At 39.3% G+C, this 26742-nt stretch overlaps 1 protein-coding gene across 13 annotated transcripts in view; it reads left to right on the top strand.

Annotated features, from left to right (window-relative positions):
• Grik1 (glutamate receptor, ionotropic, kainate 1) overlaps window positions 1–26742 on the top strand; it is a 394963-nt gene that overhangs the window by 208536 nt on the left and 159685 nt on the right. For 11 of the 13 annotated variants that reach the window (XR_384929.4, XR_384930.4, NM_010348.4 and 8 more), the window contains exon 2: window positions 26153–26320. The exons of the other annotated variants lie outside the window; for them this stretch is intronic. Coding sequence is in view for 9 of the 11 variants with exons in the window: in NM_010348.4 (NP_034478.2) it covers window positions 26153–26320 (168 nt within the window). In the remaining 2 variants the exon portion in view is untranslated. The remainder of the gene's footprint in view (window positions 1–26152; window positions 26321–26742) is intronic. 13 annotated transcript variants of the gene reach the window in all.

Below are 26742 nucleotides of genomic sequence, written 5' to 3'. Positions count from 1 at the left end.
GGATCCATCCCATAATCAGCCACCAAACCCAGACACTATTGCATATGCCAGAAAGATTTTGCTGAAAGGACCCTGTTATAGCTGTCTCGTATGAGGCTATGCCAGTGCCTGGCAAATACAGAAGTGGATGCTCACAGTCATCTATAAGATGGAACATAGGGCCCCCAATGGAAAAGCGAGAGAAAGCACCCAAGGAGCTGAAGGGGTCTGCAACCCTATAGGTGGAACAACAATATGAACTAACCAGTATCTCCAGAGCTCATGTCTCTAGCTGCATATGTAGCAGAAGATGGCCTAGTCGGCCATCACTGGGAAAAGAGGCCCCTTGGTATTGCAAACTTTATATGCCCCAGTACATGGGAATGCCAGGGCCAAGAAGCAGGAGTGGGTGGGTAGGGGAGCAGGGCGGAGGGAGGGTATAGGGAACTTTTGGGATAGCATTTGAAATATATATAAAGAAAATATCTAATAACAAATAAATAAATAAACAAAAAAAAGAAAACTAAAAATAATATATCCAAAGTCTAATTATTCTTTTGTCCATTTAAAAAAAAAAAAAGAGTGCTTGCTGCTCTTGAAGAGGAAACAACTTCAGTTCCCAGCAACCACATGAAACCACACAGCTGTCTGTAACTTCAGCTTCAGAGGAACCAATATTCTTATCCAGGCTTCACAGCATCCCTCCCTACACAGATCACACAAGCCCAAAAACAAATACAAACACACACACAGAGGAGAGAGAGAGAGAGAGAGAGAGAGAGAGAGAGAGAGAGAGAGAGAGAGAGAGAGAGAGAGAGAGAGAGAAACAGAGACAGAGAGATAGAGAGAGAAAGATGGTGGTGATAATGATAGATAGATAGATAGATAGATAGATAGATAGATAGATAGATAGATAGATAGATGATAGATGACAAATAGATGATAAATATAATAAATTTTTAAAACAATTTTATCTCCATAATTGTATAATATATAGATTTGTAAAATGTTAAAATCTTACTTAACTAGATGAAATATTAAACACATGAAATATTTCTTGCTAGATCAGTCTAACAGAAATCATTGTAATCTCAAAGATACCAGTAAACATTTTAAAACGTATTTACAGAAACATTTACAGAAACATTCAAAGCTATGAGATTCTGCTGATGAGTTCTTTTAAGCTTAAGGGAATTTCTTTATCTTTCCAAGACACAGAGTTATTTGAAATTCATCTATTACATCTTATTAAGATTAGATAACTCTAATAACTCAATCAGCAAGGCTTACATGTCACTATCATTTATTGATAGAAATGCAAAGTATTATATATGACATCAGCTAATCTAATTCAGCAACATAGGTAAAGAAAAGCCCTCCATGACCAAATATAATTTATCTCAGCTTTGTATGCATGGGCTAATGTAAAGAAATGCACTCATATAAAATATCTCATTAGAGGGAAATTGAACTCTGAGAATCACTTAATGAAAGCTAATACATTGTTTAGGATATGAATATAATTCACATTTATTTTAATTTTCATTTCTTGAACTATGTTAAATTAATAATATAGCATCTATTTCAATCCAACTTCTGACTAACAGGCAATGGCTTAACAGTAGAAGCATTTCAATTTAAATTTAAAAATGAAATAAGGAAACTAGCTCTCATTATCTTATGCTGAAAATTCTAGCCAATATAATAAGCAAATCAGAAATGATGGATGTTTTAAAATAGTTATATTATGAAAAATTAAGTTGGGAAACTTAAATTATTTGAAAAGAATTCATAAATGCAAAGAGGTATATTATACATACATATAAAATCGATAATAATGAAAAAGAAAATATTACAAATCAAGCTCACCTGTTAGGGAAACATATAATTCTGTGAAATATACTGTGATTTAGTTTTAAATATATAACAAGTATCTTGATATAAATATCTCAAAATCTTAGGTAAGTGAAATGTCTTTTAATATTTTGACTTTTTGTAAATTTTTATTTTAAATAAATTCCAGGACATAAGCAAGCAATTATTTTCAAGAAAATAATTGCAAATAAAGGAAGAATTGGATCCAATTGTATAGGTTATTTACCCAGTAAATTTGTAAACCAATATTAGCACCATACAGAGCTACATACACTTAGGCAGAATAGCAATAATACAGAAATTATTCAATAATTCAATATATGAAAAACATCCTGTACCACCCTAGTAGAGACTACATGCATGCACATTTGTATGTGCAATTCTTATAGCATAAGCATGTATAATTTAATATAGCATAAATTCTTTTATTAGCTTTCCTCATGCACACACTAGAAGCAATTTCAAGTTAACAAACTAAATCATGAAATAGCCTTATCAAAACTCCCAAGAAGCTGAGTGATGGTTGGATGGGTGAGTTGCTTGCTTGGCAATCTGTGTTCATATTCTCAGAATTCACATTATAAAATTCCAGATGCAATAGGTGTGTCTGTGATGTCACTGATCTCACAACAATGTGGCAGGTAGACAGGAGACTGTCCTGATGCCAGCCTGGCTTAGGATGCTGTGATCAAGAGACCCTGACACCACCGGGCAGTGGTGGCTCATGCCTTTAATCCCAGCACTTGGGAGGCTGAGGCTGGCAGATTTCTGAGTTCAAAGCCATCCTGGTCTACAGCGTGAGTTCCAGGACAGTCAGGGTTACACAGAGAAACCCTGTCCAGAAAAGAGAGAGAAAGAGAGATGGGGAGAGAGAGGAAGAGAGAGAGACAGAGACAGAGAGACAGAGAGAGAGAGACAGAGAGAGAGAGAGACCCTGACACAAGCAAGTGAAACATGAGGACTTATCTGTAAAAATGTCTTCTGATATTCATACTTACACTCACACAAATATGAACATTCATATACTCATCAAAGACACACAAAGACTACAAGCACCCCATAGCAGCAATCATGTCAGTGAATTTTTATCAATTCTAGAAACAAAAACGTTTTAAATTGTAACTATTCCAACATCAGGCTGCATTCTGGAAAATGCCCCCTCTCAACTACTGCCTTCAAATAATCAAAGTTATATCCTTGTTTAAACAACTCCTTGCAGGCTCTGTTTTGTAAGTGGCTCTTTGAGGGCTCCCAGGCTGAAGGAATAACTGTTATCTGTGCCCTAGACAGAGGTGAACACAGAAGAGCTCTAGAGACTCACTCACTGGTGGTTAAGTGTCCAGCCAGTATTGCAAAAGTGACTTCTGTTCACAGGTCATCAGGCAGAACTGGCCACGCAGCCGCAGTCAGCTCCAAGTTAGGTACATCCACTGATGCACCGATGGAAAGGAAGAAACCAGGAATCCTACAAACTACCACAAACAAGTTATACTTCATTGATAGAAAACCAGTGTATGACATCAGTAAGTCTAGAAATTGAACTGCCTGAAATTGTATTCTGCATTACTAAGAGTTTAACATATACTGAGAAAATATTGCCAATAAAAAATGTCAGTGGCCTCATGTTGCTAGACCCTGACTCAAACAAGATAGGAGACAAGAGCCAACACCCATAAGTACTTCAACAGCAAAACCAGCACCATCTGAAGACATAAAATAAGGCAAATGTCAGGAGAAAGCAACTTCCAACCACAGATATGAATATAAATAATAAACATGGTTTTGATAATTAAGTCGACTATAGTTAAGAGGATACAAATTAAAGAAATAAGAAAAGCTGTCATAAAATGACCTAAGATCATCAAGATCATGGATAATGACGGGCGTCTGCTGGCTATTTTTTCATTGTGAGTACAAGAAGATGCTTGCAAGAAAGCAATGCTTATACAGTGTACTGTGGACACCAATTAACCAGGTTAATTGTAGGGAGACAGATCCAGGCACGATGTGAAGAGGACAAAGGACGGGAGTAACCAACAATTTAGGAAAAGATAAAAAGTTACATCAGTTCATTGTAAATTCAGCTCACCCCAGGCCACCTCAGTGAGATCTGAGCAAGGTAAGGAAGTGAAGAATCTATCAAGGGCATGGAAATGAAGCTGTTTCTAGGTAGGGGAAGAGGAGCCAGTGTTGACATGCCTCTGTCTTCTGGCTCTGGGGGGTAAGTGCATCAGTATAGCAGTATGTATAAAGTATATTTGACAACGATAACAAATCCAATATACATTGCAATAAATTATGCATCCAGAACAAGTGACTAAGGGCCAGTATGAAATCAATATATCAATCATTATATAACTGTATATAATTTATCTGCATTTCAAAGCAAGCATAGAGAACTATACGTTTTTATTAGGTATATGCTTTGAAAATATCGCTTTTGCATTTCCTCGGTTGTCTGTGGAGTCTGCTGCTGATTTCTTTGGCTGTGCATAAATTTCAGTTTGATACAATTTTCTTTCTGTTGCTTGCAATATTGGTGTCAGGGCAGGAAATCATTGCCCAGATTAAAGTCATGGATCTCTCATCCAATGTTTTCTCCTGGATATTTTATATTCAGACTTCTTTTTAAACCTTTCACAGGCCTTGTGTATATTGTTTTGTCTGATAGAAGATTTGTTTTTACTGTGTATAGATGTTTTGTCTACATGGATGTCTGTGCAGCATATGTATACCTGGTACCTGTGGAGACCAGAAGAGGGCATCAGGTACTCTGCAATTGGAGTTCCAGGTAGTTGTGAGCAGCCATGTGGGTGCTGGGAATTAAATCCCACATGGCTGGAAGAGCAGCCAGTTCTCTTAACCACAAACACCCCTCTGTAGCCCCCTATGTCTGCTAGAATATTAAGTTATAACTTTATCCTTTTCAATGTCAGTTTTCTTGGCTCCTGTGGCTGAAACACCGCCCGTTCCCAGTTGTGACTGATGGATGCCTTTGCCAAAGGTTCATTTCCGAATCAGCTCCACTGTCCAGCATACACTTCATCTCAGCAGCACACTGTTGTAATGACCATAGCTCCCTGAGGTGGCTTGAAGTCAGGAAGCACAATGGACGTTGTGTCTGCTACTCAGGGTCTTTTGCAGTTCTACAGTACTATTCACATTGTTCTTTCCATCTCTGTATAAAATACAATGGAGATTTTGATAGGAATTAAATGAAATCTGTATATCTTATTGAGAAGAATAAACACTAGAATAACAGGAAGTTCTGTTCTTCATGAGCATGGTATATATTCCCACTTGTATTTGGTTTTGAATGCTTTCCGGAAAGTTGTGTAGCTTTCTCTGGGTTTCTACTGTCTTTAAGTTTACTCCTAAGTATTATTTTGAAACTCTGGCAAGTGTTATATTTTTCTTAGTGAAAAGTTCTTCTTATTAGTACCTAGAAATGAAACCAATTTTATATTGAATAAGAGTAAAGGAAAACTCAGTAAAATAATGAAACGAAATTGTCCAAACATTTAACAGTGTTTGCTTCATACTATGTAATGATATATGTGTTTGCTTTTCTTTCCATCCAACCATTTATGTAACTAATATGGGCAAGTATGTTTTAAATATGAAGTATTGCAAGAACAAAAATGACCATACTCTCTCCATGCTGTGGTGTCCACTCCAGGAGTTGAGAGAGAAGTATCGTCTTAAGTGCACAGGTATGAGGAGTAAAGGAGACTTTCAGCTTTTAAAGGAAAATGTGAATATTTCCCAATTCTGCTGTTTGCCCTATCCAATATGAAATCTAACCTTGCTGTATAGTAGATCATCCCATAGTTCTCATGAATGGGTGTGTTCAGCTTCTCTGTCATCTAGAGCCTCACAAACTCGCTAGAGCATTTTCTCTTAGAAGTGACTTCCATTGGGGTCACTTGCATTTCATGTCATGGTAAACTTTCCTTTCATTTCCATCAGTTCCAATATTTACTTTGTTTTTCATTTGTAGTGTAGGGCATTGAATCTAAGACATTGCACATGTCGGACAATTAGTTTAATGCTGAGTCCATCCCCAGTTGATTTCATTCAATCATGTAGAATCTCAGGCTGGAACTTAGAAACATACTTCAACTTATATCTGCTAAGCTCTAGACTCTAGAGCAGTGATTTTCAACCTTGGTAATGCTATGGCCCTTTAATTTCCTCATGTCATGGTGACACACAAGCATAAAATTATTTTTTTGCTACTTCAGAACTGTAATTTTATTACTATTATGAATCACATTGTAAATATCTGATATGCAACCCTAAAAGGATAACAATCCACAGGTTGATAGTGGACTCTAGTGTCTAGAGTAACTTGATAAGCAATAATCAATTCAACCTCAAACATAAACATTACACGGCAAGAACTCTAACAGACAAGGGTTTACATCCAAGTCTCTGGAACTTTCTTAGACATTACATTATTACCTCAAGGGGCCATTTTTCATGATTTTAATATTGGCGAATACAAAATGTTGCAAGAAGGGTATTTTCTGTTGGAGCACTAGGAATATAGAAATAAGAGGGGCAGATAGTTGAGTACTTCATCTTGACATCAAGCATTAAGGAGATACATAGTGTAAACATATAACTTCTAGATTAGACCAACCAAAGACAGGTTGGTTTTTCTCACGGAAAGAGACATCATCTTCTTACTTAGAATATTTATTTGTAAATGCAAAAGGAAAGTTAAAATTCATGACACGTGTCTAATATGTCTTTAGAGGTTGTATCATAGTTAGAGGGTTTATACTTCTCATGAGCACCCTATCTAGCTTTTCATAAAAGTGGCATGAAAAATACTACTTTAACATACATATTATTTTAGTCCAAATGTAAGCAGATCTCTGGATCAAACTGCTTTTAGGATGTGATTATCAAGACAACTGGCCACAGTTGTAGGGGAAAGTGTCCTGTGATCAAGAGAATGTCAGAAGCACACTGGCTTAAGCAGAGTTGAATTGCTTTCTTATTGCATGGCTTGTGGGCAATGTGCACATTACAGTGTAATGTGAATTTCCAGCAGGGCTGATGCTAGGCAGGGCTTCCTAAACATGTTTGACCACTAAAGGCCTTTTGTGTCTCCCATGTCTGTGCATTGATAAATGCTTCCCAATGGGAGCTGTGGGCCTCCATTTGCTCTGGCTTCAGACCCCAGATTTCATTTCAACAACAGCCTTTCCTTCTTAGCAAACAGAAATTGCCAGCTGAAAAAAAAATAAAAATAAAAGCAGAAACAGAGGGGCATAAACTAGAAAACTGGGATAAAACATATAATAAAGCTTTCTTGGAACCCCGGGCTGTGAACTTGGCATATTCTACCCATTTAATTAATAAGCAGAAAAATGGAATCAGGGGGCCTTTCATGTGAATACATGTCATTTAAATGAGATGTTAAAAGCTAGAAATATAACTGCTCTCAAGAGATATTAAAGCAATCCCAGACTTTTATAAGAGTGAAGGTTTTTGGCAGGACTTCACTGGCATCATTCCTGGTGGCTGCCTGGAAGTTGCAGTTGACTCGGACACCAGCCATCCCTGCATGAAATGAAGGTGCTGGCAGCCTGATGCGAAGTGTGCTCCCAGGGAGAGCAGAGCTTTGACAGTGCTTGGGGACCAGGGGAGATAACGGTTGGGAGCGAAAAAGCAATCAGTGCCACAGACACAGTAATGGGAAAAGTCAGTAGGTCTTGCCACATATATCAACCGCCTCACTCACCTCCCAGGCCTCAGTGTTGCCAGGAAAGAGTGTTTCATGTGCCTCCATGCTTAGATACAAGGCTGAACATCTCATCAGCTGGACAGGCCTTCACGGGGAATGCTGGACTGTGTTATGTCGAGGCATAGAGTCCCAGCAAGTTCCCATTAGTACTCTCAAGGAAATACTCCTACACTCAAGCAATGGATGGGCTCTGGGCTTAAGAAGGTTTTTGATTGACATTTTATTTATATATACATTTAATATATACAAAATATATGTTTATAAAGTATGCTATGACTTCGATTTATATGTATATGAGGAAGTTATAACTTTAAGTAATTATCGTATCACTCTTGACAAGTACAAAGAAAATTCTTTTTTTCCTAACTACTCTGAGATATGTATCTGCTGATCAGCTTATCCAGCTAGATGTACTATAGAATACCAGAAGCATTTCTTCTATCTAGCTACAGTATTGTGTTCCTGACCAACCCCTCTTCATCTCCCGATCATCTAGTCTTCTAATGTTTTGGGAAACACCATTCTAGTATTAGCCTCTATGATCAAAATTTCAATGTTCCACTAATGATGAAGATCACACTGTACTGATCTTTGTCAGCTGGACTTACTACATTTAAGAAGACATCCTCCAGGCCAGGACCTTTTGTCACAAATTACGTGGCTTGGTGTCTTTTTAGTGACTCTTAAAAAGGTGCTCATCTGGGAGAGTTTGGCATATGTCCCATAGTGTTCATGTGTAGATTACAGGACAAGTTGTTTGATTTGGTTCTGTTGTTCAACCTTATGGCTCCAGGGGAATCAAACTCAGATCATCAAGTTTGGTGGCACCTACTTTTTACACTCTAAGCCATCTCCCTAATCCAGGTTTCATTATATGTATATTCAGTATATCATATTATATAAGGTATCTGTATATTAGTTTGTCTTCATTCCATACATTCTATATCCCGCTGTAAATGATGCTGAAGTAATTGCAAGAGTGCAAGTGACTTTTGAACATGATTTCATTTTCCAGTAGTAGGATATCCAAAACCTGTAATGGTTTAGGTTTTTCTTTCAGAGACCTCTAGACTATTTTTCAAAATGGATATACTAAACAAATTCCCCCACATAACCAAATTCATCCCTGGATGAAAGGATTCTTTGTAGAAGGGGACAAGGATTGTGCCTGGGCTTTGTTAGCTGAGTAAGTGATGACTGCACATGGCTTCGCTTTCTGAAGCCGATCACTTAGGACTGGCATCTTTCTGAGAGCAAGAACCAGAGTATCCTTCACTGTATGTCACCCCCTAATGCTAGCATCGCCCTACACATTAACAGTTAATCAATAATGCTTTATAAACAAATTAAATATTGAAAGATACTATAAGAATATTTTTATTTTGAATGGCTATCTTTGCTTTTAATGTGTAGTACATTTATTAAGAACAATTACCTATAACATCTACAGAAAAATTCAGATTTCCCCCTCCTTCTGACTAGCTATCTTCTGAAGTGTGTCAGTTATTCCTCATAGACATGTGTCCTTCCATTTTTAGGGCATGCATACTGAATTTATGCAGATCTCTTTGAAGCATCAAAGAGAGAATTTAAATCTGGCTATTACCCCAGTTATGGAATAAAATGGATTCTTCCTTTCCAAGGACAATGATATATGAGGATACTCGTAGAAGGTTGGGTCACAGCCAGACCACTGAGGCTCCACTTGTCTTTAGCCTATAACTCTCTCCTTACGCTAGACTTTCTGAAAGATTTAAAACTCTCCTTATCCATTTCTCTTCCATTAAGTGATAGAACACCTGATTCCCACCCACATTTACCTACATAAGATCATTAAGGCTGTGTTAATGCCCAAAGTAAGACAGGAAAAGAGATGCTGAATGCGAAAGGGATTCTTAGAAATTAAACGTGTAACCTTGAAATTAAAGGTGCAGTAAATATGAGCCTCGAGTAAATTGCTTATGATGCAATAAAGGAGAATTATGGATGTGGCAATAAAGGGAGGCAATATAATATTGTGTATTTAAGGAGCAGCTATCAGCAAAGGAATAGATCAAATTGCCATCTTGTTTTTTGTTGACAGCTTCTGGGATGGTTGTTCGTCTACATGAATGCAAAACAGGAGCCAGCACTGGAACTTCCCATTTCTAGATTGTCATTTAATAGATTGCCCTTGTGTCCTGGATGACCTCACAGTGTCACAGTGGACATACATCAGTTAATTAGGGGTGTGTACAGTTTATTAGCACGCACATATAGCAACAACCTGATTTGAACCTGCACTCTTCAAATGAAGTAAGAAAATAAAATAAATAAAAATTCCAATAAATCCTGTAATATAGTTAAGTGGAGTATTTGTAAGATTGCATCAGAGAGGTTAAAAAAAAGCTATTGAATGGGCTGAATAAAGTGACACTTTAGAAAGAAGAAATGCCATTATTAAAATCAGCTAATAGTGGCAAATATCAGGAAAGCACAACTGGCAGCTATCAAATACAGTGGACCATGAAGAAGTTCTAGTTTTCAAAGCATAGTGATGTGACTATATAGTTAGTAAGTTATTATATATGTTCACTATATATTTATATTTCCTACAACAGAGGAGTTTGGAATGTTTTCACCAAAGAGAAATAATAAATAGTTGGGAGGTGGGAAACATTCTCCTTACACGAATCACATCAGGACATATTGTACAAATGGATGCGTACATATATAGATTTATCAAAATGGACTGTGTGACAAGCTTTAGTTATTTTGAATCCATTCAAAGTGAGAGGAATTAAAAATAAGTCTATCTGGATATTGCATCAGAACCCTGCAGCTTCTATAGTAAATTATTTCAGGGCTACGGAAATGGATTGCCCAATAAAATGCTTGTTAAAAACACAAGGGTCTGTTTTTTTAGATCAGCGGGACCCATGTAAAATGTCAGATGTGGCAGAATACATCTGTAGTCCCAGTACTAAGGAGGCAGAGAGGTAGATCCCTGGAGCACAGGGGCTAACCAACCTAGCTGAACTGGCGAGCTAAGGCTCTGTAAGGCATCAAAAACAAATAAAACAAAAGCCAAAGTAAAATGATTGACGAAGGCACTGATGTTAACCACTGACCTCCACACTCACACACACAGATGTGCATGCTTAAATACATACAAAGCACACATACACACTCTCACTCACTCACTCACTCACTCGCACACACGTTAACCATTAAACTTGGTTACATAAACTAAAAGTAATGGATTCTCTAACAACTCTAAAAGCCAGAAATCCAAATTCAGAGAACTGACAGTGTCCTGCCCCTCCTCACATTATCCAAGTGATTCAGCTCGCTCATATTCCCTCTTTTATTGTCTCTGAGAACTCCTTGGATTGTCTGGCTACACTTGCTGTTAAGTGGTTTTTCTCCAGGACTATTGCATTATACACCACGCCCACTGTAATGACACCCTCACTTCCACGTTCAGAAACAGCTTCAAGAACATCTGCATGAACATAGTAAGCTCCCTAGCTGACATTTTCTCTTAAGCATATAAGAGGCTGCACAGAGTGATCAATCACACTCCCAAGCCAAGCTCCCAGTCCTGCACTTCAGCAATATCAATGACTACTTAAATCTCCAAACACAATGTCATCCTTCATTCTTGTCTCTTATGCTTTGTCAGAGAACCCTACCAGCCCTACCTTCTATTCAATGGGATTTTTTTCACACCATCAATAACAACAATCTGAACTTAATCACCATCATCTCTCAGCTAAATTCCTGAAGTGCCACTTGTAGAACAGGGACAAGAACAGATCTTCCTGTGTTTGCCTCTTGCCCATCTCCTCATTAACACAAAACCTAACTGATTTCTCTTGCAATATGAAACATCACTTAACCACTCTGCTCAAAGCCTACTGCCAGCTTTTCATGCCTCTTAGAATAAAGCCACAATCTTATCACCATTTACTAAGCTCTCTGTAATCTACTCCAATCTAGCTCTATCACTTGGTTAAGTTCTTTTACCAAAGTCTGGCTCACCCAATTTCAGCCACTGAAGTCCTTTAAAAAATGACCCAAAATAGCTCCTGTCTTTTATCACTTTGCTCCCTCTGAATAGAACACTCTTCTCTCAACACCTTCTGTCCATGCCTCCGTTCTTTCAGATTCTTACTCAGGTAACTGTAGGGTGAAGACATGCCTGGCCTCTTCGTAGGCATCCCACTGCCCCCATCACACTTCTGAATAGCTTCTAGAAGAAAAGCTCCTAAAGTCACATACTCACAATCTCATTCTCCATCCTTCTGGCTCTGCCCCTTCCTTTTTCTTCAGAATCTCACTACATAAGCCTGCGCTGGCTGAAACTCTCTATGTCAACCAGGCTGCTCTTACACTCACAGAGAACAGTCTCCTTCTGCCTTCCAAGTATTGGGATGCCATGAGTGCACTTTCATGCTTGGTTGTTACAATTCATCTCTTTTGTACACGGTATATTCCCTGTGCCTCATACAGCACTGGTTTTGACCACACAAAATATTTTATAAATAAATGACCAGAAGAAATACTGACTTGTTGGATGAATTATTAAATTCTGTGAAAGATTCATAGGTCATAAAATATAAAAACAGCTGAAGCTTATATATATATGTGTGTGTGTGTGTGTGTGTGTGTGTGTGTGTGTGTGAATATGTATATATATACACATAATATGTGTGTGTGTATGCATATATATATTCACATCACGCACAATGCAAATCTACTGGATTTCTAAAATAGCTATTGGAATATATATTTATTATAAGTCAAGCCTAGTCAAAAAAAAAAAAAAAACCTTCTTATGGGAATAGGACTCTGTTCCCATATGACTCTCATGTTTTTTTGTTTTTGTGGTTTTTTTTTTTTTTTTTTTGTCATTAAATGAAGTAAAAATTCTCTGGTTCAGTTTCTTGGTGGTTTTCAAGGGATAAAGTGAGCCATTGTTACAATTCCTACCCGTAATACAGAGAAGCCCCATCTGAAGGGAGCCAGGGTGGTGATGGTTGGCAAGAAGAATATCATGTTTTCTAAGGTCCATGACCTGGCCCATATCAGGTCCTCTGTATCTACATTATAGTTTTCGTACTCCATAGAAACTGTGACTGAAAGGCAGGTTACAAAGATTGGATATCCTTGAAAGCCAAAAGAGAAAGTAAAGAAATCAGTGGGCTCTTGAGGAAGGCTGGGAATCTTCATAAAGTTTGTTCAGTCCTCTCTTATGATTCTCTAAGAATGGGATATGAACTAGGAAAAGTTTGAAAAGTATCTGCTAGAGTTCAAATGTTGCATATGCTTTGAAACATCAGTTTGCTAAAGGTCTGGTTTCCAGAGTGGCACTGTTCAGGGTACTGAAGACCTTGATGAGGTTGAACCTTATGGGAAATCCTTAGGTCACTAAAGTAATATTCTCAAAGGGGACACTCTTCCCCACTTTGCTTTCTGGTCACAAATCATGCAGTGTGTGCTCCAAGCAATCTTACCATGATTTATTTTCTCATCATATCCCAAAGTCAAGGAGCCAATAAATCAGGGGCAAGAATCTCCCAACTGCCGAGCCAAAATATACCTTTTCATTTTATAAATAAAGCACCTCAGGTATGTTGTTATAGTGAAAGAAAGCAGACACACGTACCGTGGCTGTTGTGTATGTTCAGAAGGTTCATGAAATAGAGCATTTATCCTCAGCCTTCTCTGAGTGCCACACGTTGCTTACAGTGGCCACGTTATTAATCAAATAGTACTGAGATTTGTCATGGTGGACAAGTCTCTTCTAGGTCCGCATGAAATTACTTGGTGCAAATGAAAAACTTTCTGTTGAACACCCCTCCCCACATCCCTCATCACTCCTTGTAGACAACTTCGTCCATGTGCAGGATATTGCTATATGTGCTCTCCATGAGTGATTGTCACGTCACAGTGAAGCAACAGCAGCAGCAGTGCACGGTGACCGTACAATTCTGCCTCCTAAACTGATTGACGATAGCTTTCTCTTTGCTTATCATACATTACAGTTCCAAAAAGAAAGTGGTATTTAGATAAAGGTGATTGACACTACACCACTAAATTTGACTTCATTTTAAAGCCCTTAGGGTAAAAAGACAAGATGAACAAACTCGCTTCTTAAAGCTACAAAAGCAAACAAGCAAGCAAACAGTATAAGTAGACTAAATGGTTAAGATAATAGAAATAGAACTACATTTTCTTTTTTTTCCATTTTTATTAGGTATTTAGCTCATTTACATTTCCAATGCTATACCAAAGTCCCCCATACCCACCCACCCCCACTCCCCTGCCCACCCACTCCCCCTTTTTGGCCTTGGTGTTCCCCTGTACTGGGGCATACAAAGTTTACGTGTCCAATGGGCCTCTCTTTCCAGTGATGGCCGATTAGGCCATCTTTTGTTACATATGCAGCTAGAGTCAAGAGCTCCGGGGTACTGGTTAGTTCATAATGTTGTTCCACCTATAGGGTTGCAGATCCCTTTAGCTCCTTGGGTTCTTTCTCTAGCTCCTCCATTGGGAGCCCTGTGATCCATCCATTAGCTGATTGTGAGCATCCACTTCTGTGTTTGCTAGGCCCCGGCATAGTCTCACAAGAGATAGCTACATCTGGGTCCTTTCAATAAAATCTTGCTAGGGTATGCAATGGTGTCAGCGTTTGGATGCTGATTATGGGGTGGATCCCTGGATATGGCAGTCTCTACATGGTCCATCCTTTCATCTCAGCTCCAAACTTTGTCTCTGTAACTCCTTCCATGGGTGTTTTGTTCCCAATTCTAAGGAGGGGCATAGTGTCCACACTTCAGTCTTCATTCTTCTTGAGTTTCATGTGTTTAGCAAATTGTACCTTATATCTTGGGAATCCTAGGTTTGGGGCTAATATCCACTTATCAGTGAGTACATATTGTGTGAGTTCCTTTGTGAATGTGTTACCTCACTCAGGATGATGCCCTCCAGGTCCATCCATTTGCCTAGGAATTTCATAAATTCATTCTTTTTAATAGCTGAGTAGTACTCCATTGTGTAGATGTACCACATTTTCTGTATCCATTCCTCTGTTGAGGGGCATCTGGGTTCTTTCCAGCTTCTGGCTATTATAAATAAGGCTGCTATGAACATAGTGGAGCATGTGTCCTTCTTACCAGTTGGGGCATCTTCTGGATATATGCCCAGGAGAGGTATTTCTGGATCCTCCGGTAGTACTATGTCCAATTTTCTGAGGAACCGCCAGCCTGATTTCCAGAGTGGTTGTACAAGCCTGCAATCCCACCAACAATGGAGGAGTGTTCCTCTTTCTCCACATCCACGCCAGCATCTGCTGTCACCTGAATTTTTGATCTTAGCCATTCTGACTGGCGTGAGGTGGAATCTCAGGGTTGTTTTGATTTGCATTTCCCTGATGATTAAGGATGTTGAACATTTTTTCAGGTGCTTATCTGCCATTCGGTATTCCTCAGGTGAGAATTCTTTGTTCAGTTCTGAGCCCCATTTTTTAATGGGGTTGTTCCATTTTCTGAAGTCCACCTTCTTGAGTTCTTTATATATGTTGGATATTAGCCCCCTATCTGATTTAGGATAGGTAAAGATCCTTTCCCAATCTGTTGGTGGTCTTTTTGTCTTATTGACGGTGTCTTTTGCCTTGCAGAAACTTTGGAGTTTCATTAGGTCCCATTTGTCAATTCTCGATCTTACAGCACATGCCATTGCTGTTCTGTTCAGGAATTTTTCCCCTGTGCCCATATCTTCAAGGCTTTTCCCCACTTTCTCCTCTATAAGTTTCAGTGTCTCTGGTTTTATGTGAAGTTCTTTGATCCACTTAGATTTGACCTTAGTACAAGGAGATAAGTATGGATCAATTCGCATTCTTCTACATGATAACAACCAGTTGTGCCAGCACCAATTGTTGAAAATGCTGTCTTTCTTCCACTGGATGGTTTTAACTCCCTTGTCGAAGATCAAGTGACCGTAGGTGTGTGGGTTCATTTCTGGGTCTTCAATTCTATTCCATTGGTCTACTTGTCTGTTTCTATACCAGTACCATGCAGTTTTTATCACAATTGCTCTGTAGTAAAGCTTTAGGTCAGGCATGGTGATTCCACCAGAGGTTCTTTTATCCTTGAGAAGACTTTTTGCTATCCTAGGTTTTTTGTTATTCCAGATGAATTTGCAAATTGCTCCTTCTAATTCGTTGAAGAATTGAGTTGGAATTTTGATGGGGATTGCATTGAATCTGTAGATTGCTTTTGGCAAGATAGCCATTTTTACAATGTTGATCCTGCCAATCCATGAGCATGGGAGATCTTTCCATCTTCTGAGATCTTCTTTAATTTCTTTCTTCAGAGATTTGAAGTTTTTATCATACAGATCTTTCACCTCCTTAGTTAGAGTTACGCCAAGATATTATATACTATTTGTGACTATTGAGAAGGGTGTTGTTTCCCTAATTTCTTTCTCAGCCTGTTTATTCTTTGCATAGAGAAAGGCCATTGACTTGTTTGAGTTTATTTTATATCCAGCTACTTCACCGAAGCTGCTTATCAGGTTTAGGAGTTCTCTGGTAGAATTTTTAGGGTCACTTATATATACTATCATATCATCTGCAAAAAGTGATATTTTGACTTCCTCTTTTCCAATTTGTATCCCCTTGATCTCCTTTTGTTGTCGAATTGCTCTGGCTAATACTTCAAGTACTATGTTGAAAAGGTAGGGAGAAAGTGGGCAGCCTTGTCTAGTCCCTGATTTTAGTGGGATTGCTTCCAGCTTCTCTCCATTTACTTTGATGTTGGCTACTGGTTTGCTGTAGATTGCTTTTATCATGTTTAGGTATGGGCCTTGAATTCCTGATCTTTCCAAAACTTTTATCATGAATGGGTGTTGAATCTTGTCAAATGCTTTTTCTGCATCTAAAGAGATGATCATGTGGTTTTTGTCTTTGAGTTTGTTTATATAATGGATTACATTGATGGATTTTCATATAATAAACCATCCCTGCATTCCTGGAATAAAACCTACTTGGTCAGGATGGATGATTGCTTTAATATGTTCTTGGATTCGGTTAGCAAGAATTTTATTGAGGATTTTTGCATCGATATTCATAAGAGAAATTGGTCTGAAGTTCTCTATCTTTGTTGAATCTTTCTGTGGTTTAGGTATCAGAGTAATAGTGGCTTCATAAAATGAGTTGGGTAGAGTACCTTCTACTTCTATTTTGTGAAATAGTTTGTGCAGAACTGGAATTAGATCTTCTTTGAAGGTCTGATAGAACTCTGCACTAAACCCGTCTGGTCCTGGGCTTTTTTTGGCTGGGAGACTATTAATAACTGCTTCTATTTCTTTAGGTGATATGGGACTGTTTAGATGGTCAACTTGATCCTGACTCAACTTTGGTACCTGGTATCTGTCCAGAAATTTGTCCATTTCGTCCAGGTTTTCCAGCCTTGTTGAGTATAACCTTTTGTAGAAGGATCTGATGGTGTTTTGGATTTCTTCAGGATCTGTTGTTATGTCTCCCTTTTCATTTCTGATTTTGTTAATTAGGATTTTGTCCCTGTGCCCTTTACTAAGTCTAGCTAAGGGTTTATCTATCTTGTTGATTTTCTCAAAGAACCAACTCCTCATTTGGTTAATTCTTTGAATAGTTCTTCTTGTTTCCACTTGGTTGATTTCACCCCTGAGTTTGATTATTTCCTGCCGTCTACTCCTCTTGGGTGAATTTGCTTCCTTTTTTTCTAGAGCTTTTAGATGTGTTGTCAAGCTGCTAGTATGTGTTCTCTCCGTTTCTTCTTGGAGGCACTCAGAGCTATGAGTTTCCCTCTTAGAAATGCTTTCATTGTGTCCCAAAGGTTTGGGTACGTTGTGGCTTCATTTTCATTAAACTCTAAAAAGTCTTTAATTTCTTTCTTTATTCCTTCCTTGACCAAGGTATCATTGAGAAGAGTGTTGTTCAGTTTCCACGTGAATGTTGGCTTTCCATTATTTATGTTGTTATTGAAGATCAGTCTTAGGCCATGGTGGTCTGATAGGATACTTGGGACAATTTCAATATTTTTGTATCTGTTGAGGCCTGTTTTGTGACCAATTATATGGTCAATTTTGGAGAAGGTCCCGTGAGGTGCTGAGAAGAAGGTATATCCTTTTGTTTTAGGATAAAATGTTCTGTAGATATCTGTCAGATCCATTTGTTTCATAACTTCTGTTAGTTTCACTGTGTCCCTGTTTAGTTTCTGTTTCCATGATCTGTCCCTTGATGAAAGTGGTGTGTTGAAGTCTCCCACTATTATTGTGTGAGGTGCAATGTGTGCTTTGAGCTTTACTAAAATGTCTTTAATGAATGTGGCTGCCCTTGCATTTGGAGCGTAGATATTCAGAATTGAGAGTTCCTCTTGGAGGATTTTACCTTTGATGAGTATGAAGTGTCCCTCCTTGTCTTTTTTGATAACTTTGGGTTGGAAGTCGATTTTATCCGATATTAGAATGGCTACTCCAGCTTGTTTCTTCAGACCATTTGCTTGGAAAATTGCTTTCCAGCCTTTCACTCTGAGGTAGTGTCTGTCTTTTTCCCTGAGATGGGTTTCCTGTAAGCAGCAGAATGTTGGGTCCTGTTTGTGTAGCCAGTCTATTAGTCTATGTCTTTTTATTGGGGAATTGAGTCCATTGATATTAAGAGATATTAAGGAAAAGTAATTGTTGCTTCCTTTTATTTTTGTTGTTAGAGTTGGCATTCTGTTCTTGTGGCTGTCTTCTTTTTGGTTTGTTGAGGGATTACTTTCTTGTTTGTTCTAGGGCGTGATTTCCGTCCTTGTATTGCTTCTTTTCTGTTATTATCCTTTGAAGGGCTGGATTCGTGGAAAGATATTGTGTGAATTTGTTTTTGTCGTGGAATACTTTGGTTTCTCCATCTATGGTAATTGAGAGTTTGGCCGGGTATAGTAGCCTGGGCTGGCATTTGTGTTCTCTTAGTGTCTGTATAACATCTGTCCAGGCTCTTCTGGCTTTCATAGTCTCTGGTGAAAAGTCTGGTGTAATTCTGATAGGCCTTCCTTTATATGATACTTGACCTTTCTCCCTTACTGCTTTTAATATTCTATCTTTATTTAGTGCATTTGTTGTTCTGATTATTATGTGTCGGGAGGAATTTCTTTTCTGGTCCAGTCTATTTGGAGTTCTGTAGGCTTCTTGTATGATCATGGGCATCTCTTTCTTTATGTTTGGGAAGTTTTCTTCAATTATTTTGTTGAAGATGTTTGCTGGTCCTTTGAGTTGAAAATCTTCATTCTCATCCACTCCTATTATACATAGGTTTGGTCTTCTCATTGTGTCCTGGATTTCCTGGATGTTTTGAGTTAGGATCCTTTTGCATTTTGTATTTTCTTTGACTGTTGTGTCGATGTTCTCTATGGAATCTTCTGCACCTGAGATTCTCTCTTCCATTTCTTGTATTCTGTTGCTGATGCTCGCATCTATGGTTCCAGATCTCTTTCCTAGGGTTTCTATCTCCAGCGTTGCCTCGCTTTGGGTTTTCTTTACTGTGTCTACTTCCCTTTTTAGTTCTAGTATGGTTTTGTTCATTTCCATTACCTGTTTGGATGTGTTTTCCTGTTTTTCTTTAAGGACTTCTACCTGTTTGGCTGTGTTTTCCTGCTTTTCTTTAAGGGCCTGTAACTCTTTAGCAGTGCTCTCCTGTAATTCTTTAAGTGACTTATGAAAGTCCTTCTTGATGTCCTCTATCATCATCATGAAAAATGCTTTTAAATCTGGGTCTAGATTTTCGGTTGTGTTGGGGTGCCCAGGACTAGGTGGGGTGGGAGTGCTGTGTTCTGATGATGGTGAGTGGTCTTGATTTCTGTTAGTAGGATTCTTACGTTTGCCTTTCGCCATCTGGTAATCTCTGAAGCTAGCTGTTATAGTTGTCTCTGTTAAGAGCTTGTACTTCAGGTGACTCTGTTAGCCTCTATAAGCAGACCTGGGAGGGTAGCACTCTCCTTGGTTTCAGTGGGTAGAGTATTCTCTGCAGGAAAGCTCTCTTCTTGCAGGGAAGGTACCCAGATATCTGGTGTTCGAACCGGACTCCTGGCAGAAGTTGTGTTCCACTCACTAGAGGTCTTAGGATCCCGTGGGGAATCCTGTGTGGGCCCTTGTGGGTGTCAGGCGACTCTGCTGGCAAGGAAGCCGGGGGCTCGAGTGGAGCGGAAGGGGCTTTTGCCCCGGGTCAGGCCCGGGCAGTCTGCTTCCCTATGTACCGCAGTCTCAGGTTCCGCGCGATTGGATTGGGGCCGGCGCTGTGTTCCACTCACCAGAGGTCTTAGGATCCCGTGGGGAATCCTGTGTGGGCCCTTGCGGGTGTCAGGCAACTCCCCTGGCCAGGAAGCCCTGGGCTGGAGTCAGAACTATATTTTCATCTTGTCTGCAAGGCTGGAGGTACAGGATGAAGCAATGGCAGGCTTGTCTTCTCATTGCCTGCAGGTCGCCACTTCTGTTGTTTGTCCTCATGTAAACTAGCTTTTGCATCATTCAATGCAGGAATATACTGTGTGTGAATTCCAGTTTCCTTTTGTTTTAAGGATTTATTTATTTATTTATTTATTTATATTTTGTTTTTATAGGAATTGTGCCTGCATGCATATTGATCCATGCACCATGAGTACATAGTGCCTGTAGAGGTGAGAAAAAAGTGTCATATCCTGAGAACTGGAGTTACAGATGGCTGTTAGCTGCAGTGTGGGTGCTGAGACCCAGGTGCTCTGAAAGAGCAAGATGCACTCTCTACTGCTGAGCCATTTTTCCAACCCCATCATTTTCTTCTCTTTTAATAACAGACTGGATCAGGCACACCCATGCTGTCTCATCCTAACCCAAATTACCTTGAAAAATGCAGTCAGTTTTTAGGTATTGGGAACTGGAGTTAAGGCTTTAGTATATGTGCTTAGGGTGGAAACACTTCAGGCCATAAAAATGACATACACACAAGACAAGGGTATTTTTAGTTCAAATTAACTCAAAGCCATGGACATAGTCCTTATTTGTTTTACATTCTATATTTAGTGGCTGTGTGTGATAGCAGTGCAGGAGTATAGTGTGTGTGTATGTGTGTATGTAAACATATATGTACACATATATATTTAAGCACACATACATACATATATGTATATGTATATATGTGTGTATATATATATATACGTATACATATATATGATGTTTAGTATAAGCTTTATTTGTGCCAATCTCTATTCTTCCTTGTAAAGAATAGTGAGAGAAAAGCAATACAAGAAACCCAGAAACCTTCAAATATGTCTAAATATAAATTACACAATATTTTCCAAATTCATACCCATTTTGGTATTGATAACAAAGACCAAACCATAAGGAGTACTAAACACTGATATCACTTCAAATAACAGAAATATCTGTACAAAAAGCTAGAGCATGATTCTTAAAAGCCCAACTTCTAGTTTTAGAAAATACTGGTTTATATTTTAGGTGGGAAGCTTATGCCAAATGCACAGATGTGTGGATGCCCCTGCATGTGAGTATGCAAGCCAGAGGGTGACACTGGGTATCATATTCCCTCTACCATCCCCCACTTTATTATTTACGACAGAGTCTCTAATTGAACCTGGAGATTTCCAATTAGCTAGACCTCCAATTAGCTAGACCGGTTGGCCAGTGAGCTCCTAGGATCTCTTTGTAGATAACATGCCTGCCACTACGCCCATTGTTTTTATGTCAGGACTGAGAACATGGTTCACTCTGTGCATAAACTGTCTTGCCATCCTACCATGAAGACCTGAATACGAAACGCTGCCTATCTAAGGTTCTAACCCTTTGTTGGGTTATTTCTGCCAAGAATCTTGAGCTGTGATACTGAGCTGCAAGCTGTTTAGGGAAAGGGAGAAGGAGTGGGGGGGCTGTGTATTACTGAAACCGTTTGGCCTTGCTCACCTTCCTGATGGTGATGGGGCAGAGGGCTTGATTCCCAAATGCATCTAGACTGGTGTGTGATCTGCAGCACCCAGCCTGACCCACATCACAGTAACAACACAAAGTGCTTCACCAACACTTCTCATGCTTTGCTTCTTCATAAGATATAAATGATGAATGCAAGCATGGCCACCCACACCTCTGAAGTTCTACCTTGGCGGGCTTCATCTGCCATGCTCAACAGTTACAGCCCAAAAGGGAGCTTGTTCATCCTGACTTCTTAAAGTCTTCCCTCTTTATACACTACTGATATTACCTGAGCAATTTAGATAGATAGATAGATAGATAGATAGATAGATAGATAGATAGACAGATAGACAGATAGAAAGTAAGCAGATAAATGATAAATAGACAGAGAGGTAGATAGTTTATATAGATTAAAGATAGATGATAGATTGATAGTTGATAGGTAGATGATTATAGATGGATAGGTGATAGATTGATTGATTGATTCATAGATATGATAGATAGATGATAGGTAGATAGATGATTATAGATGGATAGGTGATTGATTGATTGATTGATTCATAGATATGATAGATGATAGGTAGATAGATAGATGATTATAGATGGATAGGTGATTGATTGATTGATTGATTGATTGATTGATTGGTTGGTATGATAGATAGATAGATAGATAGATAGATAGATAGATAGATAGATAGATAGATAGATAGATAGATAGATGAGTGCCTTTTCCATACTCATTAGGTCTTAAAGTAGCATCTTAACTTCATCTTTTCTACTTTTTTCCACAATTGACCATCTTAGGACTAGAAGTTATGGTCCACTCAGCTCAAATGAGAGAGATCAAAATTTGTAGAAGTGCCTTGACCTCAGTAGGAAGAGAGACACCAAGAGAGAATGGGCTGCAAGAATAGAGGGGGAACAGAGCAACAACTGAGGGGGAAGTCTTCCTTCTGACAAGTGGGACTCAGACCTCTAGATGGCTGAGGCCAGAAGTTAGCCCCAAAAAGTCACTCCCAGAAGGATTTAAATATCTCATTGAAAAAGGCCTACCCACAAATCTCAAAATGTAAGAGAGAGAGCGAAAAACAGAGAAGAAAAGACAGGAAGAAGGAGGACGGAAATGTAAGAAAAGAGGAAGAAAGAGAAGAGAGAGAACAGTAAGACAAAGAAGGGAAGGGGAGGAACAGAGGGAAGGAAGGGGGATGAAGAGAGGGAGAGAAGAACGAATCATGCAGGTGTCCCTAGGCACTGTTCCTCTGCCTTTAGGATTAAGCATTCCACATCTTAAATCAGATGCTGTGGAAAAGAATAGGCTCACCCACCGTCTGAGGCACCAGCCATGCTTCTATTCACAACAACAGTGTCCTGTTTGAGCAGATACTGTTTTTTTCAGTGTTTCCCCAGCAGTCTGCTCACCACCTCTTACTGTATATCTGGGTTATCTGTCAGATGTTCTCCTTAGAAGAAAAGCAGAGTGTGGTGAAGTGCTGAGCTAGTGACACGGTGCATAATTTTCATTTGGCAAATGAAAGATAGACATTTTCCCCAAAGTACTGAAATGGAGTTCAGCTACACACTAAATACATAAAAAATAAGCTAATACTTTCCTTAAATCCAAGAACATTCATTTTTGTGCCAAATTAACTGTAGACTAGAGGAATCATTTTGAACTGAGCAGGAAGTTCCAAAATGGGTACCAACTGGTTTGTATCACCATCCCCAATATTCACTAATACCGACCCTTCTCTGGGGAATAATTGTGTTTTCAGAATAGTGGGCTAAGTTTTCACATCTCCTCTATAAACCAGGGGAGCAATGGAGAATTATCACCCACATTCAGACATGACAAAAGTATAGATAGCTTGGTGACATGAAATTAGGAGCACACACATGTGTACTGGATGACCAGACACACGAATTTGTCACACAGGAGGCTTGTGACTGAATTATTTGGGAATGATATGTGCTATCTCTGTTTCCTTTTCATTTACTAAATCAGGAAAAATATTTACTACTTTGCGTGTTAGTTACAGAGTTTTGAGGAAAACTACACAGAAAGGGCTACTTTAGGGTGATTTTCCTCCCACAACTTAAAAAATCTCAAAGACGTGTTTGTTAGTGTTAGGTAAAGCAAGGGTCCACATTTCAGAACTTCTGTTCTTCGTCCAGGAGCACATCCCCTGTCACGGCCTATCCAACACACCCTGATGATGCTCTCCTTGAAGGCTGGGGTTGACTTTGTCCCTAAGTAGTTCCAGTACAAGCATCTTAAAGTGCCTTGGTCTCTATAGAGGCAGATTCTGAGTGTCGTGGACTCTGTCACAGAGTTCTTGCTGGGGCTGGGGAAAGAGACTTGTGGACAATTGCTAATGACTGCTACGGATACTCTAGTATCAAGCGTCCTCTGTGTGGGTCACCTTGACCACAGCAATAAGCTCATTTTACGTCAATCTGCCTGAGATCACTCAGTGCTTCTCCTGTGACCTCCTCACCTGTCAGGACACTGACAACTCACAGCGCCCAAAAAAAGTGGAAGTTACTCCCTAATTGCCCATTTGTGATTGACATAAAGAAAACACAGGCATTTTCTCGAGATACTACTTTTGGAACAAATATCTCCTCTGGGTCTTTAGGTGAAGGTTAACCTGACATCATCATTTATTCTTAACTATGGTTTTATAGAGACCTGTAGTAGTAACCTATCATGAGTGGTTCAAGCTATTGATCTATAAATGCCAGAAACTACCTGAAAGAAGCCAAGTTAGGTTACGATAGGTCTTCTTATTTCTCATAAGTAGGCACTATAGTTAATTAAGAAAGTCAATTCAACAGAAAACTATATATGTGCTTTTCAAAAAAAATCTAATCTTTCAAAGTAGGGCCTGTAAAATTACATTTAGTTAAGATCTGAACATTGAAGTTCTCTATCTGAGGAAGAACAAACAGAAATCATACACATGATGACTGTGTGTGGTTTTATTGCAGATTGTGTGTGTGTGTGTGTGTGTGTGTGTGTGTGTGTGTGTGTACATATGTGCTTGTATGTTTGCTTGAATCAAAAGAGAATTTACAGTACTCACAAGTTTGGAAATACCTAGTTCTGACCCTTAGCAAGGAACAAAGAGAGTAGATAAACTGCAGCCCACTAGCATCCCGCATGCCACAGGCATGAGTTACGGCCTATTTTCAGAGGAAGCAGAGTCAGGTAAATCAAGAACTGAGCTGAATAGAGGTCAGTTTACAGGGCTTCGATGGAACAGTCTGTGTCTATGGAGATAATCTCAGGACTACACGTGAAGAATATTAAGAACATACAACGAACCATATCTGCATCATCTCTATCCAGCACCGATATTTCTCAAAAAGGCTGAGCTGGAGTCTCTGAGGAGAGCCACAGTCGTATGATATTATTATCTGTAGTGAGATAGGTACTCGTGTTTAAGATAACAGAACCTAGGACATGAAAGAACACATCTCCCCAGAGTTAGAACCCATGTTTGCTTTGGGGTATATATAATGATTTTTCAAACAGAGAAAATTCCCTTTAAATCTGACAGTATGCTTTGGAACATATTAGGATGTATAGAATATAGATGTATAGAATATTAGAATATGACCCCAGCATTCTGAGCTCTAAAACCTAGAAAAGATGTTTTCATTCTGGAAAAAAAAAGTCTCAGAGTGGGATTCTGACTTATCCCCAGTCCATCCCTGTGCAGCCCTACTACAGTTAGGTCCAGAAGGTCTAGTTTTAAAGCAAACTTATCTTTAACCATACATATGTGTGTGAGTGGGATGGATGCATCAGTACATGGCGGTAGGGAAGTGCACATGAGTGTGAACAGTGTTATGCACACAGTGTGTGGGGGTATACACGAGAGTAGGGGTGGGGGTACACATGAGGTGGGGGTAGGGATGCACATGAGGGTGGGGGTGGGTGTTCATGAGTGTGGAGGACATGCGCATGAGTGTGTGGGTGGGGGTGCACATGAATGTGGGGTTCGGGATGCTCATGAGTGCAGGCTGCCAGCAAATCATGTGTTCCGGATGCTGGCTTTCAAGCGGTTATGAGCAGACTAGTGTGGGTTCTGGCAACTGATCCTGGGTCCTCTAGAAGAGCCGTACACCTGTCCTCAACTGCTGAGTTATTACCCCAGCTCCTAAAAACTCTGTTTGCAATAGAAAAGTTGTAATTCCAAGGCAGGAGTGCCTACCAGAATAGAGTTTAAGTTATGTCTAGATCAAACACAGCACAACTCTTGTAAAAGTTGGAGAAAGATGTTTTCTACTGCATTATCAGCTATGCCTCTGTGGTATGCAATATTTGGAATCTATTTATACCATCTAAGAGGCATTATGCATCCAGTATGGGATCTAAAACATCGTGCATACATATGCAGAAAGAACTATGTATTTGCATGTACCACATCTTAATTCAGCCTGGTTTCTGTATCTACCTTGGTCATCCCAGTATTTATGGTTTGGGTATTTTTGTTTGCAGCTTACAGTCTTCTTTTAAAACAGTGCCATAGCATCCCGTCTAACGTTTCTTATGCATCTCTTTTACTTCTGCAGGAGGGATTTTTGAAACTGTGGAAAACGAACCTGTTAATGTTGAAGAATTAGCTTTCAAGTTTGCAGTCACCAGTATTAACCGAAACCGAACCTTGATGCCCAATACCACATTAACCTATGACATCCAGAGAATTAATCTTTTTGATAGTTTTGAAGCCTCCCGAAGAGGTAACTGTTTTCCTAGCTTCCTTGGGTGATAAGTCTGCTGCATGGGTCACCTTTTCTCTTTCTCACCCTTTTTCAAAGTGGGCATCTTAGTGCAAATGGGTGATAGGAATTCCTGGTCCCCAACATCACTGATCAATGCGATCTGAATTCATCTGATGCGACACTGCCTAGCCATGTTTTCTGGGACTTTCTGCTTAGCTTACCCTTCAGTGCCCTCTATTCTATGATTAACTGGTTCAGCTGTGAATGGAAAATGTCAGTTTTGATCTGTTTTTCCTTCCTGAAGCTGAGATACCACCAAGAAATTGTACAGTGTAGTCAAATAAAATGTTTTGGAAGGTCACATCCACCAAGCATGGGAAAGTAACCAGGATATATATAAGTCCAACCCAGGATCACAAAAGGCTTCAACAAACTGTTGG

Source organism: Mus musculus, chromosome 16 (assembly GCF_000001635.26).
Source record: "Mus musculus strain C57BL/6J chromosome 16, GRCm38.p6 C57BL/6J".
Classification (NCBI taxonomy): Eukaryota; Metazoa; Chordata; class Mammalia; order Rodentia; family Muridae; genus Mus; species Mus musculus.
Note: the sequence above shows the minus strand (reverse complement) of the source record. Positions and strands in the feature narration are given on the sequence as shown.